General features: G+C 58.4%; 1 protein-coding gene across 12 annotated transcripts in view; it reads right to left on the reverse strand.

The window, feature by feature from the left end:
* SNPH (syntaphilin) overlaps positions 1 to 17,136 on the reverse strand; it is a 46,113-nt gene that overhangs the window by 4,815 nt on the left and 24,162 nt on the right. For 2 of the 12 annotated variants that reach the window (XM_055138119.1, XM_055138120.1), the window contains 4 exons: positions 8,461 to 8,488; positions 7,209 to 7,729; positions 6,605 to 6,811; positions 3,726 to 3,875 (listed from right to left, as the gene is read on the reverse strand). In XM_055138119.1, the coding sequence (XP_054994094.1) occupies positions 3,726 to 3,875; positions 6,605 to 6,811; positions 7,209 to 7,384 (533 nt within the window). In that variant the 5' untranslated portion in view covers positions 7,385 to 7,729; positions 8,461 to 8,488. Of the gene's footprint in view, positions 1 to 3,725; positions 3,876 to 6,604; positions 6,812 to 7,208; positions 7,730 to 8,460; positions 8,489 to 9,015; positions 9,036 to 17,136 lie in introns of those variants that run through there. The other 10 variants (XM_055138125.1, XM_055138128.1, XM_055138121.1 and 7 more) reach the window with 9 other exon arrangements.

Consider the following 17,136-nt stretch of genomic DNA (forward strand, 5'->3'; position numbering starts at 1 on the left):
AACCCAGGTTGGCTGTATGCAAGGAAGTGTGCTAATAGAAGTTCTTTGGTCGTTTCTGAGAGGCTCCTCAGCAGTGCCGGGAGTTGGATCAGGCCCTGGCATGTGCGTGAGCCCTTTGAGCTCCACTGCGCCCCCCCCCCCCAACCAAGATGAGGGATTTTAGGAGAAGGAACTGGCACCATCTCCTTAGGGCGAAGGCTTTTGCCCCACCCAGGTCTCTGGTGGTGGGACAAGCCGGCTCTCCATGGAAGCACGATGGGAGAAGGGGCACCTGGGAAGTGGGGGCCACAGACACACAAGCACCACGGGGGAGGCGGGCTCCTGGGCCCACGGCAGTTTCTCAGGCTGCCAACAGCGTGACGGCACGGCACGGACAGCGCTGGCCCTGCTCCCGCAGGACGGACAGCCAGGAGCCCGGGAGTGGAGGAGAAGGCAGCTCCGACAGGGCGTCCTGCCCAGACCACAGCCAAGTGGACAGATGGTGCTCGGGGCTGCCCGGGAAGGGAAGCGGAAGGTGGGCCGTCTGCTTCCGCAGGTGCAAAAGGTTGAGTGGATCTGGGGCATCGCAGAGGAGGGGATGGAAGGTGAAAGGAGAAATCCCAGGGCTGGAGTGATAGCACAGCGGGTAGGGCGTTTGCTTTGCACGCAGCCCACCCAGGTTTGGTCCCCAGCATCCCATATGGTCCCCTGAGCACCCCCAGGAGTAATTCCTGAGTGCAGAGCCAGGAGTAACCCCTGTGCATCGCCGGGTGTGACCCAAAAAGAAAAGAAAGAAAGAAGAAATCCCAGCTCCGAAGACAAAGAGGCTCTGCCACCTGCTGTCTCCCGTATTCAATACCCAAGCCGACGGGTTGCTGGCAGAGCACTGGTGAAGGGCGACGTGGCAGGGCGTTCTGTAGGTGCCCTTCCCGGTGAGTCCACACAGACACACCCACAGAGACAGACGAGCAACAGTGGCCAGGGACAGAGGGCAGAGGGGGGCTGTGATTGCTACTGGGCATGGGATTTCTTTTTTGGGTGATGAAAGGTCCTGGAGTTAGATAATCGCAGGAATATGCTTAGAAGGAAAGTCATGGCGTTGTACTCTTTTATTTATACATATTTTTGGCTTTTTGGGACATATCCAGCGATGCTAGGACACACCAAGCAGTGCTCAGGAGTTATTCCTGACTCTGCACTCAAGAATCACTTCTGGCAGTGCTCAGGGGACCATACAGGGATGCCGGAGATCGAACCTGGGTCAGTGGCATGCAAGGCAAATGCCCTATACACAGTCCTTTCACTATGGCCCCGGGATTGTACCTTTAGACAGGTGAACTGTGTAGCATGAGAATGCCTCTCAAAACTGCTACTATACTTTGTAACTGTATCTCAGATGATTCAATAAAAAAACAAAACAAAACAACTGCTACTATGTGGGTCCAGAGTGATAGTACTGCACGCCTTGAGCCCCTGAGCAACCTGCATTTCATCCCTGGTACCCTTTATGGTCCCCCAGGTCTGTCAGGAGAGATTCCTGACCATCAGCCCTAAACGCCGCTGCACATGGCCCCCAAACAAAAAAACAAACAAAACCCAAACCTGCTAGTGTTTTGGCTGAGTGTGTGTGTGTGTGTGTGTGTGTGTGCATGCACGCGAGCGTGGTGTAGGGGGGTGGGTTGTGGGCCTATGGAGGGTTTTCAGGGAACTGAATACATCCCTAGTCCTGTTACAGAATTTTTTTGATCTACTGTATTTAATTAATTTTTTTTTTGAACCACAATGGGTGGTGCTCAGGGGTTACTCCCTGCTCTGAACTCCGGGGTGGCGATCAGCATTTCATACCCTACGGTAGGTAGATCCAACCTGCCCACACCACCCCTGAACGCAGAATAAGAGCTTGGCCATGGGGGGATTCTCCAGCATGCCCCTATTATAGTTGCCTTTGTTGTTTTATTTTGGGGGTCACCCCTGACAGTGCTCAGGACTGACTCCTCACTCTATGCTCCAGGATCACCCAGAAAGTGCTCAGGGGAAATATGGGGTGCTGGGGACACATACAAGGCAAGTGTCCTACCTGCTGTCCTATCTCTCCAATCCTGTTACTGGTTTAAAACCCAAAATGAGGGGCTGGAGAGACAGTACAGTGGAAGGAGCACGTGCCTTGTACAGGTTCGATATCCAGCATCCCCTATGACCCCCCTGAGCACTGCCAAGAGTGATTCCTGAATGTAGAGCCAGGAGTGATCCCTAAAATCTGCCAGGTGTGGAACCAAACCCAAAGCTAAACAAAACCTCCTTAAAAAAAAACTTTGGTGGGGGCTGGAGTGATAGCACAGTGGGTAGGGTGTTTGCCTTGCACGCGGACAACCCGGGTTTGATTCCCAGCATCCCATATGGTCCCCTGAGCACCACCAGGAGTAATTCCTGAGTGCAAAGGCAGGAGGTAACCCCTGTGCATTGCCAGGTGTGATCCAAAATAGCAAAAAAAAAAAAAACCCACAAAAACAAAAAACAAAACTTTGGTATATCTACACAATGGAATACTACGCAGCTGTTAGAAAAGATGAAATCATGAAATTTGCATATAAGTGGATGAATATGGAGAGTATCATACTATGTGAGATGAATCAGAAAGAGAGGGACAGACACAGAATGACTGCACTCATTTGTGGGATATAAAGTAACATAACAGGAGACTAACGCCTAAGGATAGTAGAGAGATAATGGCTAGAAGGATCGCTCCATGGCTTGGAAGCTGATCTCATATGCTGGGGGAAAAGGCAGCTGGGAGAGAGAAGGGACCACTAAGTAAATGATGGTTGGAGGGCTCGCTCGGGATGGAAGATGTGTGCTGAAAATAGACTATGGTCCAAACACAAAGGCTGCTTAGTACCTGTATTGCAAACCATAACAACCAAAAGGAGAGAGAGAGTAAGAGGAAATGTGCCGGCCACAGAGGCAGGTGGTGTGGGGTGTGGGGGATGGGGTAGGGGTGGCGGGAGGGATACTGGATCATTGTATGGCTGAAATGTAATCACGAAAGTCTGTAAGTCTGTAACTGTATCTTACGGTGATTCATTAAAATATTTTTTTAATGGAAAAAATAAAAGAAACCCCCCTAATCCCCCCAAATGAATGGAGAAGCGGCGGCGGGGGGAGAGGGGGTCTGCCTGGCTACTCAGGGCCCCCAGAGCCCCCAGTCCGGCACACGGCCAACTGAGCATTTGGATAGACACAGTCCATGATAGTCTGCTCAGAAGACAGAGCAGCCTGACCAGGTAGGGTGAGGCCAGGAGGGTGAGCCCAGGACTGGGCTTAGCTGGGCTCCTGGGAACGGGACCAGGCAGGACCTTGGAGAACAGGGTCCCTGGTCCCAGGCCCTCTTTTAGTGCCGGAGGATGAAAGCTTCAAGGCCCCCACCAGTGGGCCCAGAGCCCTGGATGGCCCACTGGGAGGAAGCGAAGAAAGACCAAAGGGGTGTTGCCCCCTAGTGAGACAGGGGAGCCGGGATGAGTGTCCCTGGATCCCTAACCTTGAAAGGGCCCAGGGGACAAGAGAAGACACAGGGTGGACTGCCAGCTCCCGTCAGCCACTGTGCACAGGGACCCAGGGGCTGGTGCTCTGGGAAAAGGGGGACCGACGGGGCTTCCCTGGGCAGGAGAGGGCGGCTCTGAGTTCGGAGGTGCCCCAGGCCGCTCCTTCCTCCCACAGTGGGTGGCTGGGAGTGCCCGGCCCCTGCTCACCGGTCCTGGAGTCGGTCCTGCGTGTCCTTGAGCCGGGCACGCAGGTGGCGGATGCAGACTTCCTTCTGCTGCAGGGGCGTGAGGTACTGCTCAGGGGCCGGCGGCTTGATGCCATGGTTGTCGCTGCAGAGCATGTACTTCATGGAGCGCCTGCAAGGGGACAGGGGCCGGTGGGAGGGGGGCAGGGGCTGGGCCAGGCTCCAGGGCGCTGGGCCTCCCGGAGACACAGGCTGAACCAGCCTTTCTCGTGGCCACCAGACAGCTCCGGGCTGAGCTGCTTCCGCCACAGCACCGTGTGTGGCCCTGCAGACTCCCGAGCGTTGGAGTTTATTTCACAACAGCACCCTGAAGGTAGGGGTGTGGGACGCGCTACAGGTCTGCACACAGGCCCTTGACCAGTGCCGGGAATGCAGGTCCAGAGCTGCTCCCGGAGCGGAAGAATGCAGGTTCCCTACGGTGGGTCCCCCGCATAGTCTCCTCTGTGCGTGGGGCTGCCCCCTGGGGTCTCCACACTGCCTGCACCCACAGCCTCCTCCCCCACCCTTATGGGCATGGTAGCAGGCGGGGGCTCGAACACTTGTAGGGCACGTCCATGGGTCAGTGTGGACCCTCATCCTCTGTACCTCCCTGTGCCCTCTGGATGAGAATGCCAGCCCATGCCCACGTCTGTGCACACATACACACATGTGCACACACACATACACACGTGTACACACGTGTGCACACACGCACACACATACACACATTCACACATGCATGCACACATGCACGCACACACGTGCACACACATGCATACACACACGTGTGCACGCACATATATACACACATATACATACACATGTGTGCGTGCACTCTCAGGCACGCATGACATAAAGTCCTCCCAGGCACCCAAACAAAAACAAGCAAAGGGCGAGGAGATAGTACAGGGGTGAAGGCCTTTGCAGCCAATCCCAGTTCAATCACTGAGACTACATGTGACTCGTCCCTGGAGCAGCCCCAGGAGTGACCCCCTGGGTACAGAGCCAGGAGTAAGCCCTGAGCACCACTGGATGTGGTCCCCTAGACACCCCCCCCCAAAAAAAAACAACCAACCAGAAAAATGGCAACACTTAAAAAAACAGTAATTTTTTTCTCCTCACTCCCAAGGGAAGGAACCAGGATAAAACGAGCAGCAGCTGAGGACCAGAGAAGCAGGGACTGTCTCAGCTTTCCTCAGGCGCCCGGAACAGCATTGCCCACACATGCGTAGTGAGTGCCTGGTTCTGTGTGTGTGCACGCGCGCGTTTATAGCTGTGATCTAAAACTGAGAAGGAAAACAGACAACTCATGTCTCCTGGCTCTCCGTGCCCCGAGTTGCTGTCTGCAGTGAGGCCTCCGAGGCCCAGAGCTGGGGGGCCGAGGCGGGGGTGCCAGAAGCCCCTTCCCGGGCCCAGCGGACAGTCTGAAGGTTGGGACCGTCCCATCTCAAACACTGTGAACCAAAGGCAGGAGTGAAAGTAGCCAACCCGCACTGGCTCTCCTGTAGGCCCTGGCTCTGGGTGGGGCTAAGCCAGGGCAACCGGGTGAGGCCACTGCACATGCGTGTGTCCCAGCAGGTCAGGGGTTGCGGGTGTAGACAACAACGACGCCTTGCAGCGTTGGGTTGCTAGGGAAACAAGACTCAGTGTGGGGAAGTGACTGATCCCAAAGCCCATGCGCTCCTGCCCCTCAGTTTGGGTTTCGACCCCAAGGGATGAGGATGGGGTGCCACCTCCCAGCCCCGACTTCACGGTCTTGGGGAGACCCCACCACTTCTTTCCCTGTTGCCTGCCATGTCTCCTGCTTTTCTTCTCTGTCCGCCTTCCTGTAACACACGCCACTATCCAACCCACCACTGCACCCCGGGCCACACAGTCCTTGGGTTCATGGTTCAGCTCACTACCCTGGGCTCTCTGCAGCTGGGCACGCACCTGTGGGCATCGCATACATGGAGCCAAAGCTCGGAGGGATGTGCCCGGCTCCAGGTCCCACAGAGAGTCACGCCAGTGATGAGGGAGTCCCACAGGGATGGACAGTCACACAAAGATGAACAATCACACAGTGATGGACAGTTCCACAATGTTGGACAGTTCCACAGTGTTGGACAGTCCCACAGAGATGGACAGTCACACAAAGTTGGACAGTCACACAGTGATGGACAAGTCTCACAGTGTTGAACAGTTCCACAGAGATGGACAGAGTTAGTCACACAGAGATGGACAGTCACAGAGTGACAGACAGTCACAGAGTGACAAAGAGTCACACAAGTGGAGGACTGTCCCAGAGACAAACAGTCACACAGAGATTAACAGTCACAGAGTGAAGGACTGTCACAGAGTCAGATGGTCCCACAGAGAAGGACAGTCACACAGAGATGAATGGTCCCACAGAGACAGTCACACAGAGATGGATGATCACACAGAGATGGTCCCACAGAGACAGTCACACAGAGATGGATGATCACACAGAGATAGTCACACAGAGATAGTCACACAGTGATGGACAGTCACACAGAGATGAACAGTCACAGAGTGAAGGACAGTCACAGAGACGGATGGTCCCACAGAGAAGGACCCAGCGGACAGTCACACAGTGATGGACGGTTACACAGAGTTGGACAGTCTCATGGTGATGGACAGTCACACAGAGATGGATGGTCCCATAGAGACAGTTACGCAGTGATGACAGTCACACAGAGATGAACAGTCACAGAATGAAGGACAGTCACAGAGACAAATGGTCCCACAGAGACAGACAGTCACACAGTGATGGGAGAGTCCCAGCAGTGCGGCGAGTGCCCCATGGGGGGTGAGCATCCCCAGTGGGGGAGTCCCTGCCCCAAGGGCCTCGGCAGCCGTTACCTGGGCGTGGGGCTGCCGTCGCTGCCCTTGCAGGAGCCCGAGTTGCTGCTGCTGCTGAGCGTGGAGGCCCCGCAGGCGTCCCGCACGCTCACGGGTGGGGACGTGCGCCTGGAGGCGGGAAGAAGAGGCAGGTGGTCGCTCTGGCTGGTGGACAGCTGCGGGCATTGGGCAAACACTGCCAGGCCACTGCGGCCCCAAGGGCCCCCACTTGGGGTCACCGCCGGGGAGAGAAGCAGAGGGGAGGGGGGTGCACAGACAGGGGTGACAGAACAGACAGTGCGATCAAGATGGAAACCAGAAGACAGCTCACAGGGGCACCTGCCTCCCACGGGGCCCCATTTCTTGGGTGCCCACAGCCCAGAGGAAGGGGTCCTGGCACAGACTGAGACAGGAGTGGAAGGGGGGACACACTGGGTGAAACTCAGGGGTTCCAGGAAGCCTGGGACCCTCCACTCAAGCCGGGTGCAGCTAGAGCGCTGGTGACCCCAGATCTGAGGGTCTTAAGTCTCACAGAACCATCGCGTTTGCATCCCGCGGACGTGGCGCGGCCGGGAGGGGGCCGCTGGTCACCACCCAGAGACGGGGGCGGGCAGAGGACACTCACCTGCGGGGCGCGGCGGGCGTCCGTCTGCTGCTTGGGAGGGACATGGCCATGAGGCTGCGGGTCCGGGTGAGGGGCGGAATGGACGGAGTCCCGGGGGCTGAGGAGAGAGGGTGGGTTGGGGGGGCCGCGGGCAGGGCCGGCCCTGGCCACGTCATCCTCTCGCCGGTGCCCGGCATGGCTTCTCCTTGGCAGGACCCCCGGGCCGGGTGCCTTCTCCGGGAAACTGAGCGGGGTCCCGACGCCTGGCTGAGAGCGGCCGGGTCGGAGTCCTGGGGTGTCCTCACACACGCCCGACCCTGTGGCGCCGGGGGCCAGGGGCTGAGGGTCCGACTCGCTCACCGGGCACTGCGGTGCCCACAGTGCCCTCGGACCCTGACACTCGGACTCCCACCCACGCAGCGGGGGCTGCAGGCTGGAGGAGTCCTGCAGCGGAACCAGGAACCCCAGACCAGGCTGGGCTAAGTCTCGACGTCACCTTCCCAGGGTGCCCGCTGGTGTGTGGTTTCAGGGGGGCTTCCCATCTACAGGGGAGACAAGACAGCGACACAGCAGCACACGTGTAGAGAGACGCACAGGAACGCTAGCACGTGACCCAGAGCCACGTTCCTGCCATGCCACGAGGCGCCACCAAGCGCTCAGTGAGTGTGCTTGGCAGTGGGTCCCGCCCAGGCCATGCAGCTGCCCCCAGCACCCCCCACTGCACCCCCATGCAGCAGGCAGGCACGCTGAGCACCCCACAAACGCACATGCCCATTCTGCATGCACCAGGCCAGGGCTCAGGCAGAGGAGCAGCTGTGTGTGTGTGTGTGTGTGTGTGTGTGTGTGTGTGTGTGTGTGTGTAGGCAGGGGGTGGGATTCTCCTCTGGGCCCAGAGGAAGTGAGGGTCTCTGTCCATCTGGGGCCCTCCTCTCTAGGATGGACACTCGCACCCTCAGGGTCCTGCCTGGAGTCCTTAGGAACTACAGGGTTTCTTTAAGGGGGTGGGGGTCCCATGCGGGGCTGGGGGCTGGCCGAAGAGGCATCCTACCCTGGGCATCAGCTCAGGGCTCCTGGGCTCTCAGGGAGAGGGGCCCCCATGTTTCAGGGGCTCCCTGTGTTTCAGGGACCCCCATGCTCCCTTCCGTGCTGAGAGCATACACACAGGACAGTGACTGGGTTACGAGACTCAGCAGAAGCCCAGAGTGTCCCCATGCTGGGAGGGGAGTGTCCCCGAGCCCGCTCCATGCCAGCCGTGTGCCAAGCACGTACGTACATTACGCCATGGACGCCTCCCAACAACCCTATGAGGAAGCGCTGACATTAGTCCCTGTACTGTGAGGGGCCCAAGCTTTCGCACCCCACCCCCCCTTGGCAGCCACACCCCACGTGGACGGTACTGGATCTCACCCCCGGGGTCCCCCGGCTGGGTCAGGGCTGCCCAGGAGCCCAGACCTCCGGCCAGCGGCCCACTGCCTCCTCGGCAGACAAAGGTGCTGCTCAGGTGGCCCGTTTCCTGGTGGTGACACAGAACCTGGCCTGTCCCCTGGAGGACCCAGACACAGCCAGCATTGTCCACCCGCGGTGTCGGGTGCTGGGCACAGGAGTCACCGACACCACACTGGTCACCCGAGCTGCCTGCCCTGGGTGGTGGCGTGTCCACCCGGCAGGCCCTGGAGTGCGGGCAGGACTGCTGAACTTGAGGGCAAACCCTTGGGGCTGGGCGAGGGGACACGTCTCCCTGTCAGCGAGGTCACCAGGGGCTCGTGGCTCCTGGGCACCGGGTGAGGGGGGTGGGGGCCGACTGCACCCAGGGGATATGAGCGAGCACCTGTCATTCGCTGTCACTCCCCTGGACAGCCGGGGGACGCCGAGCATTTCACGTGGGTCGTGGACCATCATTTCCAAAGCCAGCTCTTCCAGGCTGACTGTGGCATGCACCGGGGGGCTGAAGGCCAGGATGAAGGTCAGCTGAAGGTCAGGTGGCCTTGAGCCTCCCGGGCCCTCCCAACACCCCCATCTCTGGGGCCGAGGCAGAGAAGGCTCTGTCTCCGTTTGTGTTATTTTTGGGTCACACCCGGCGACGCTCCAGGGCTACTCCCGGGTCCTGCACTTGGGAATTACTTCTGGCAGTGCCCAGGGGACCACACGGGGTCCCGGGATGGACCCTGGGCCGGCCACGTGCGAGGCAAGCGCCCTCCCCGCCATGCTCTCGCTCCGGCCACCCTCAGCAGGGGCCCTCCGAGCCCGCCCGGCGTGGGCTGCGGGTTGCTAAGAGCGAGGCGAGTCCAGGTGGAGTTGGAGGCTGGGTCCTGGGAGGCAGCCACGGCGGCTCGGCCTCGGGGCTGTCTGCCACGGGCACAAGGAGGCCTTTGTGACTCCGCCACAGCGCCTACCTTGCTCAGCAACCCCGCGCCGCCTCCTCCTCCAGCCCCCTCTTCCTTCCTCTCTGGTCGCGGGGTGGCAAGGGGTTGGCATTCCCACTTGGGGACGGAGCCAAGCGTCTCCCGGGAGGCCGGGGGCCTGCCATTCATCCAGATGGAGGTGGAAGCGGCATTTCCCCTGCTGGGACGGGACCTTTCAGGCACGGGGGTCCCTCCAGGGAGGATGGAAGTCGCCCAGGCCCCCAGGGAACCCCCTCGCAGGATCCCCGTCAGCAGCCTCCATGGGTGCCCGGGCTCTGCAGCTCCGCCCCCGCCCCGGGCCCCGGGGAGGAGGCGGTTGCCATGGTGCCTGCTACCGTTGGCTGCTGGGCCCCGCAGCCCCGCGGGCCTGTCCCCAGGCGGCCAGAGGCGGCCACTTGGAATGGGAGGTGGAAAGGAAGTGTGGCGCTGTCGGGAGCTGGTGGGGAAGACTCCTGCCACCGCAGCCCAGAGCTGGCTCACCCCACAGCGGGGTGCCCGTCTCGAGGTCTGTCCCTCACACTCACCACCTCCCGAGCACTGAGGGAGGAGCCCAGGAATGTGGCACCCGTGGGTGAAGGGCTGAGCCTGAGTGTCCTTGGTGGTAGGACGTATGTCCCTCGCAGGCCCTGGGGTGGCACTCAGGACCCGCAGCACATGCTGAGCCCAGTGCCCTCCCATGCCAAACTCTGAAACTGGGGGGCAATCAAAGCGAGCTATTGGGGGGTTTGGTTCTGCTTGGGGGCCACACCCCGAAGGACTCACTCCTGGCTCTGTGCCCCGGCACTGGGGCTTTCTGGACGATCTCTCTGGCCCCGTGGGCAGCGCTGAAGATGCAATCATGGCCACACAACGAGGTCTCGAGAGCAGAAACACATTCAGAGTGCAAGAGTGGCCTCCCAAGGCTGGGGGCAGCGTCTTCAAGTGAACTTGAAGGGGCCTGAGAGGTTGTAAACTGTCCGAGGCACTTGCTTTGGGTGTGACCCAGAGAACTGGGTGTAGACCCTGGGGCCCCATAGCCTCTCCTGACCCCAGAGGCCAAGAACTATTGGGAGGGCTGCAGGCCTCCAGTGCACACTTAGCGCTGGGTTTTGAAGGATGAGTAGGAGGTCACTAGGCACGAGCTCACTTGAGGGAAGGGGAGCTTGGACAGAGGCTGGGAGTCACAGACCCCCATGTCCCCAGAAGACGAGGGGGGCTGGTGAAGCAGAGGCCCAGTGTGGAGGCAGGAGCGGGGCTGGACCCCACAGCCACACGGGCAGGCGACAGGGTTCGAGAGGAAGGCCTGAGAAGGGGGAGCCGCCCACTCGGCTCTGTGCGTGTTCGAGCCCGGGAGTCCAGCTGGGGAGGGACAGGAGGACGGGAAGTGCTCCCAGGGGCCCAGATGAGAAGCAGGAAGTCAGGGTGACAGCAGGAACACCGGGAATTTCCCTGATGCTCCTCTGAGACCCCCGATGAAGTGAAAATCAGAGTCAAACTCCATCCTCTCATCGCCCCCCAGCAACTGCTCTCGGCGGCCTGCGGACCCCCGTGGCTACTCTCTCCCCAGCGTGTACCCCTCCGTGGGCCGCTGCACTCAGATCAACCGAACTCAGGGCCCCCCAGCCCCGGGGAGCCTCCTGAAGTCAAACACAGGCACCGCACAGCAGGAAGGCAGCGGCCGGGAGAGAGGCCGACTCTGCTTGGCCGAGGGGCGGGTCTCGGAGCTGCTTCAGGAGCGACATCCTCGAAGGCTACTAAGACTGTGGGTGAGACCACGAGGCCTCCAGCCCCGTCCGTGACCAGAACCCAGAGTTTCCTGTTCCACTCCTGTAAAATGAGGAAGCCACATTCTCTCTGGTTGCTTTGGTTCGGGGGCCACACCTGGCAGTGCTCAGGGCTGACTCCCAGCTCTGCGCGCAGGGATCACTCCTGGCAGTGCTCAGGGGACCGTATGGGGCTCCGGGTGTTGAACCTAGGTCGGCCACGTGCAAGTCTAGCGCCCTCCCGGCTGTCCTGCGGTTCCCGCCCCGGAAGCTGCATTCTTCAGACAGTGGCATTTCCACCCACAGGGCAGGAACCAGGTCTGGGGGTCAGTCTAATGTTGCGGCTCTGTGAATGATTTTTTTTTTTTTTTACCAAGAATTTGTCATTGATACAAGAAGGAAGCGATCCTGAAATGCAAGGGAACAGAACAGCGTGTGTCTGGTGACTCAGCCTCCCACAGCTGTGGAAATGCAGCGCCTTGGCCCCCCTCCGAGCAGCGCCGGGAGGGGCTCTGTCCGCCGAGGCGACACTAGAAGAAGGCAATTGCTGCCCTCACAAGTGAGACAGGCAGACAGCCCGGATGGTCCCTCGGGACTAGGCCTGGGGCCACTCCTGGCAGAGGAGCTGGGTGAGTCTCACTGCACTCCTGGGCCGCTGCCTCGGAAACAGGCCTTTCCTCCCGCCGGGGAAGGGACAGGACGGGAGTTTCTCCAACCCACATCTGGTGTCCTGCCCCAGCGGCCCTCAGAGCTGGAGCCAGATGGGATGCCGCCCATCACCCCCATTCTGTCACCCCCTCACTCTGTCACTCCCTACTGTCACTCCCCCATCCATCCCCCCACTCTGTCACCCCCTCACTCTGTTACCCCCCACTGCTACCCCTCACTCTGTCACCTCCTCACTGTCACTCCCTACTGTCACCCCCTCAGTTACCCCTCCACCCCATCCCCCACTCTGTCACCCCCTCATTCTGTCACCCCATCTTCCCCCATTATGTCACCTCCTCATTCTGTCACCCCCACACTGTCACCCCTCCACTCCATCCCCCACTCTGTCACACCCTCACTCTGTTACCACCCACTGTTACCCCTCACTGTCATTCCCCCCACTGTCACCCCTTCATCCTGGCCCCTGACTCTGTCAACCCATTCTGTCAACTCCCACTGTCACCCCCCACGGTCACCCCCTCACTCTTTCCCCCTACTCTGTCACCTCCTGACTGTCACTCCCCACTCTGTCACTCCCTCCTCGTCTGAGCTTACCCGCAGGTGCAGGGTCAGTGGCGAGGGGGGCAGAGACTGGGCTGGCAACTGCACGCCTGACTCTGATGGTCAGATCTTAGCAATGTCCACAACCCGCCTTATTGAGTCCAGAAAACCATTCAAGAAAATAAGAATAAGGGGGAAGATTTTTTTTTTTTCTGAAGGAGAATTGTTGGGTTGGGGGCTACACCTGGCTGTGCTCAGGGATCACTCCTGGCGGGGCTTAGGGGATCTCTTATTTGTAGCCGGGGATCAAGCTGGGGTCAGTCAATACGCCACTCAAGTGCCTTAACTCCTGTACGGTCTCTCCAGCTCCACGTCGGAGCTTTTTGAGGAAAAAAAAAGTCACAGTAGAAAAACTTAGGGGCAAGATAGAAACTGACCCACTAGGTGTGTGTGTGTGTGTGTGTGTGTGTGTGTGTGTGGCGCGGGGACGGTGAGACACCTAGAGATGCCCAGGGCTTACTCCTGGCTCTGCACTCAAGAATAAGTACTCTGGGTCCTGCTTAGGGGACCATATGGGATGCCAGGGATAGAACCTGGGTCGGCTGCCTGCAAGGCAAGCGCCCTCTCTGCTGTGCTATATGGCTCCAGCCCTGACCAGAGTTTAAAGGTAGCTCACAGGTGACACTGATTTTATAACGCACAGAGGAGGAACACGCTGGCTTGAACACAGAGACACGGAGGCCTGGCCACGAGTACGCACGAACGGGCATCGCAGAGAGGGCTGAGTCGGTGCTGAGCTCAGGGCCTCGGGCGCCAAATACAGAGGCGTGCTGGGCTGGGGAGAGGGGGCGGCAGAACGGTTCTCTAGGGGGAAGATCTTCCAGTGAGAGCCGCGAGGAGCCTGCCGGCATGGGCTCCGCAGCAGGCAGCGCTGGAACCTGTCCACGGGGAGTCTGCAAGGAAGGTTCCTGAAATAGCCGGGCAGGTCTGCAGCCTGAGCTTGCTCAGGGGGAGCCCATCGGACCACAAGGACCGAGGGAGAAGGACCAGTGGTGGGGGGACATCTCGCCCGCTAGGACAGACGGCTGTCTCCGGGGATTGAGCTCCTCGCCCCCGCTCAGCCCGGAGAGCCGCTGTCTTCCTGGGACTCTGCACAAGCACCGTCATCCCTCCCTCCCCCGCCCCCCAGCAGCTCCTGATGACTGAGTCCAACTGTCGCGTTTCCTAAGCAGAAGTCTGCGGGGCTCGCCCCAGGCCCCAGCGTGAGCCGGAGGAGAGGAGGCACGAGGCTGAAGGTGGGCAGCCGCTTGCTTCCCGCCCGCTCAGCCTGGGGACACACGCTGAGCTCACCCTGGGGGGCCCCCACTCACGCCTGGGAGCCCTGTCCTTCTCCCTCTCTCTGCCCGGGCCCTCCCACCCTCAGCGGCCGGCTTCCCTGCCATCCAGCCCTGTCCGGCTGACTTCAGACCACGGTCCCTGACAAGCTGCACTTCGCCACCTCCCCAGAGACCCAGAGCCTCTGACAGGAGGCATTCCCTGATGCTGGGAGAGGGTGGGGCGTCAGCAGGCCTCAACGTCCTTTTCTGGAGAACGTGCCCCACCCCTCAGCTGAGCTCCCGGGAAAGCATTGAAAGGGATGTTCAGCAAACATATAGGTTTTATTTTTAAACTCCTTTGTCTGAGGATGAGTCCCCCCCCCCCCCCCCCCCCGTTTGCTAAGAGGCTGATTTAACTGAGCTGACAGGAATCATGGCTTAGGGCTCAGATACGTCTGATTTTCGTTTTTTTTTATTTTTTATTTATTTTTATTTTTATTTTTTGCACTCCTGGCTCAGGGCTCACTCCTGGAATGACTCGGGGGAAACCATGTGGGGTGCCCAGGATCGAACCCGGGCTGCCCCCGTGTGCAAGGCAAGTGCCTTCCCTGCCGGACTATGGTTCTGGCCCTGAATGTCTCATTTTTTTAAAATTCTAAACTCACCACCTAATTTACTTCACTCCTCTGTCTGAGACTCAGTCTCCTCATTTGTAAAATGGGACATTGTAACATGGTTACAACTGTTGGGCCCAGGGCAGGGAGGGGGGTGGGGGGTTGGGGAGGGCGGAGGCGGGGTGGGGGGTCATGATTAGCAACCCTGCGTGCTAAATGCCTCCTAAGAGAGGACCCTGCATTGGGAAGGTGTTCTGTAAACAGAAGTCAACACGGACCTTGGCAAAAACATACATGTTAGTCGGATTCTTACTGTGATTACGACTATATTGCATTTTCCTCCAGTTTTTCATATGAAAGAGCTGAACAGTTTGAACTGCAAGGACCCCTGACGACAGAATCCTTGATACCTGCTTAGGTCTGAGAGCAAACGCCCGCCCCGCCCGCCTCCACTAATGAAGCCTCCCATCACCTCCCAAACAAGGGTTGGTGGGCGAGATCGCTACCCTTCCCGCCCGTCAGCATCTTCCAACCGACACACAGTCCTCAGCAGGAGCACCAGAGCTGAGTGTGCCCCTCCCTGCCCCCCCCCCCCGACCCCCACACCACGGTCCCTCCTGGGTTCAGCAGCCTTCTCAGCCCCAAGACTCTGACAGTGACCAGACAGAACCTTCTTTCTGTTTTTTTTTTCTTTTTCTGGGTCACACCCCGATGATGCTCAGGAATTACTCCTGGCGGTGCTCAGGGCACCATATGGAATGCCAGGGATCAAACCCAGATCGGCCGTCTACAAAGCAAATGCCCTACCCGCTGTACTGTCGCTCCAGCCCTGAGATAGAACCTTCTAGAATGTGAACCATTACAAGGCAGCCGCTGTGAATATCTCCAATGGGCCTATTTGAAACAGACGCTAACGTGCTTGCTCTGCTTGCTGTAAACCCCCCAGCCTCCCTTCCCGTCCCCCTTCCTGATGCTGCCACCCCTCCAGCCTTAACTGCCACAATCCACACTTGTCCTAGCGTGCCAGCCTCACCCAGATCTCTGCTCAGCACCTTCTCTGCCCCCTCGAGTTTCTGCCCCACTGCCACCTTGTCAGTGAGCCTTCCCTTTACTCAAATACCCCGCACCCACCCACCCATAACTCCCCATTATCCTCCTGAGCTTTATTTTCTCCACTGTCCGTAGCAGCATCAAAGGTACTTAGGCAGGCATTCATTTTGCTCCTTGTCTCGAGAAAAGCACCAGGAAGGTAAAGATAATGATTCAGTTCATCTTTTTTTTTTTTAACTTTTGGGTCACACCTGGCCATGCACAGGGATTACTTCTGGCTCTGCACTCAAGAATTATTCCTGGCGATGTTCAGGGGACCATATGGGATGCTGGAAATCAAACCTGGGTCGGTCGCGTGCAAGGCAAACGCCCTACCCTCTGTGCTATCGCTCCAGCCCGGATTCAGTTCATCTTTGACTTAGTTGCAGGTGTCTCTGGGCACTCTGGCCCTCTGGGCACTATCCGGCCAATGACAGTGCGGGTCTGGATCCGCCAGGGCTGGCATGGGCTCCTAGCAAGGCCATCAAGGCGTCAAACACAGCTCTGTGCCGCTGTCTTTGTGTTTGGGCCACACCTAGTGGTGCTTAGGGCTTACTTAGACTTGCTCCGGGCATGGGGACCAGATGAGTGCTGGGGACTGGACAGGGGTTGGCCGCACAGCAGGCACGCGCCCTTCTGCATCTTTCTCTCTGACTAGCATCCTTTTTTTTTCTTTTTTTGCTTTTTGGGTCACACCTGGCAATGCTCAGGGGTTACTCCTGGCTCTACACTCAGGAATTACTCCTGGCGGTGCTCAGGGGACCATATGGGATGCTGGCAATTGAACCCGGGTCAGCCGCATGCAAGGCAAACGCCCTACCCACTGTGCTATTGTTCCAGCCCCTCTGACTAGCATCCTTATACACAGTGTCCTGCGTAGGCACATGGGAGTCTCTCCTGCTAGGTTTGAGCCAGGAGGCTTCCATTCATCTCTGAAGAATCACTGTCCAGTGGGGACTGGAAAGGAAAACTCCTCATGGCTTTCTATGAAAAAAAGACGGCTTCAACCAGCAACAAGCAAGGCCGGAGCAAGAGTACAGCGGGCGTTTGCCTTGCATGCGGCCTACCCGGGCTCAATCTCGGGCATCCCATATGGTCCTCCATGCACCGCCAGGAGTGATTCCTGAGTAAGAGCCAGGAGTAGCCCCTGAGCATTACCGGGTGTGACCCAAAACCCCCCACAAAAATTTCCTCCCCAAACCAACTAACAACAAACAGCTCAGTAAATCCTCAATGACTGCCGCAACCCCACTGTAAGATATAACAATTTTTCACAAACTTTCTTTTACTGAATTTTTTTATGATTATCTATCACTTTGCTGGAACAAGTAATATAAAATAAATTATTCTGGGCCTGTGAAGAGGGCCCAGGTGGGAAGGCTTGAGGGTGGATGGGAAGCTGGGGCAATGTGACCAGGGGGCAATGTGACCAGTGGTGGTAGGACACTGAGTGCCTGGAACCACTTATTGTGAGTGACTTTGTAAATGACAGTATTTAAATAAAGTGAGAAAAATTTAAAAAAAATTTAAAAATGAATTAAACAAAAACCCAGAGGTTTTTTCCCCATTCTGGAGAA

Source organism: Sorex araneus, chromosome 5, assembly GCF_027595985.1.
Source record: "Sorex araneus isolate mSorAra2 chromosome 5, mSorAra2.pri, whole genome shotgun sequence".
In the NCBI taxonomy this organism is placed as follows: Eukaryota; Metazoa; Chordata; class Mammalia; order Eulipotyphla; family Soricidae; genus Sorex; species Sorex araneus.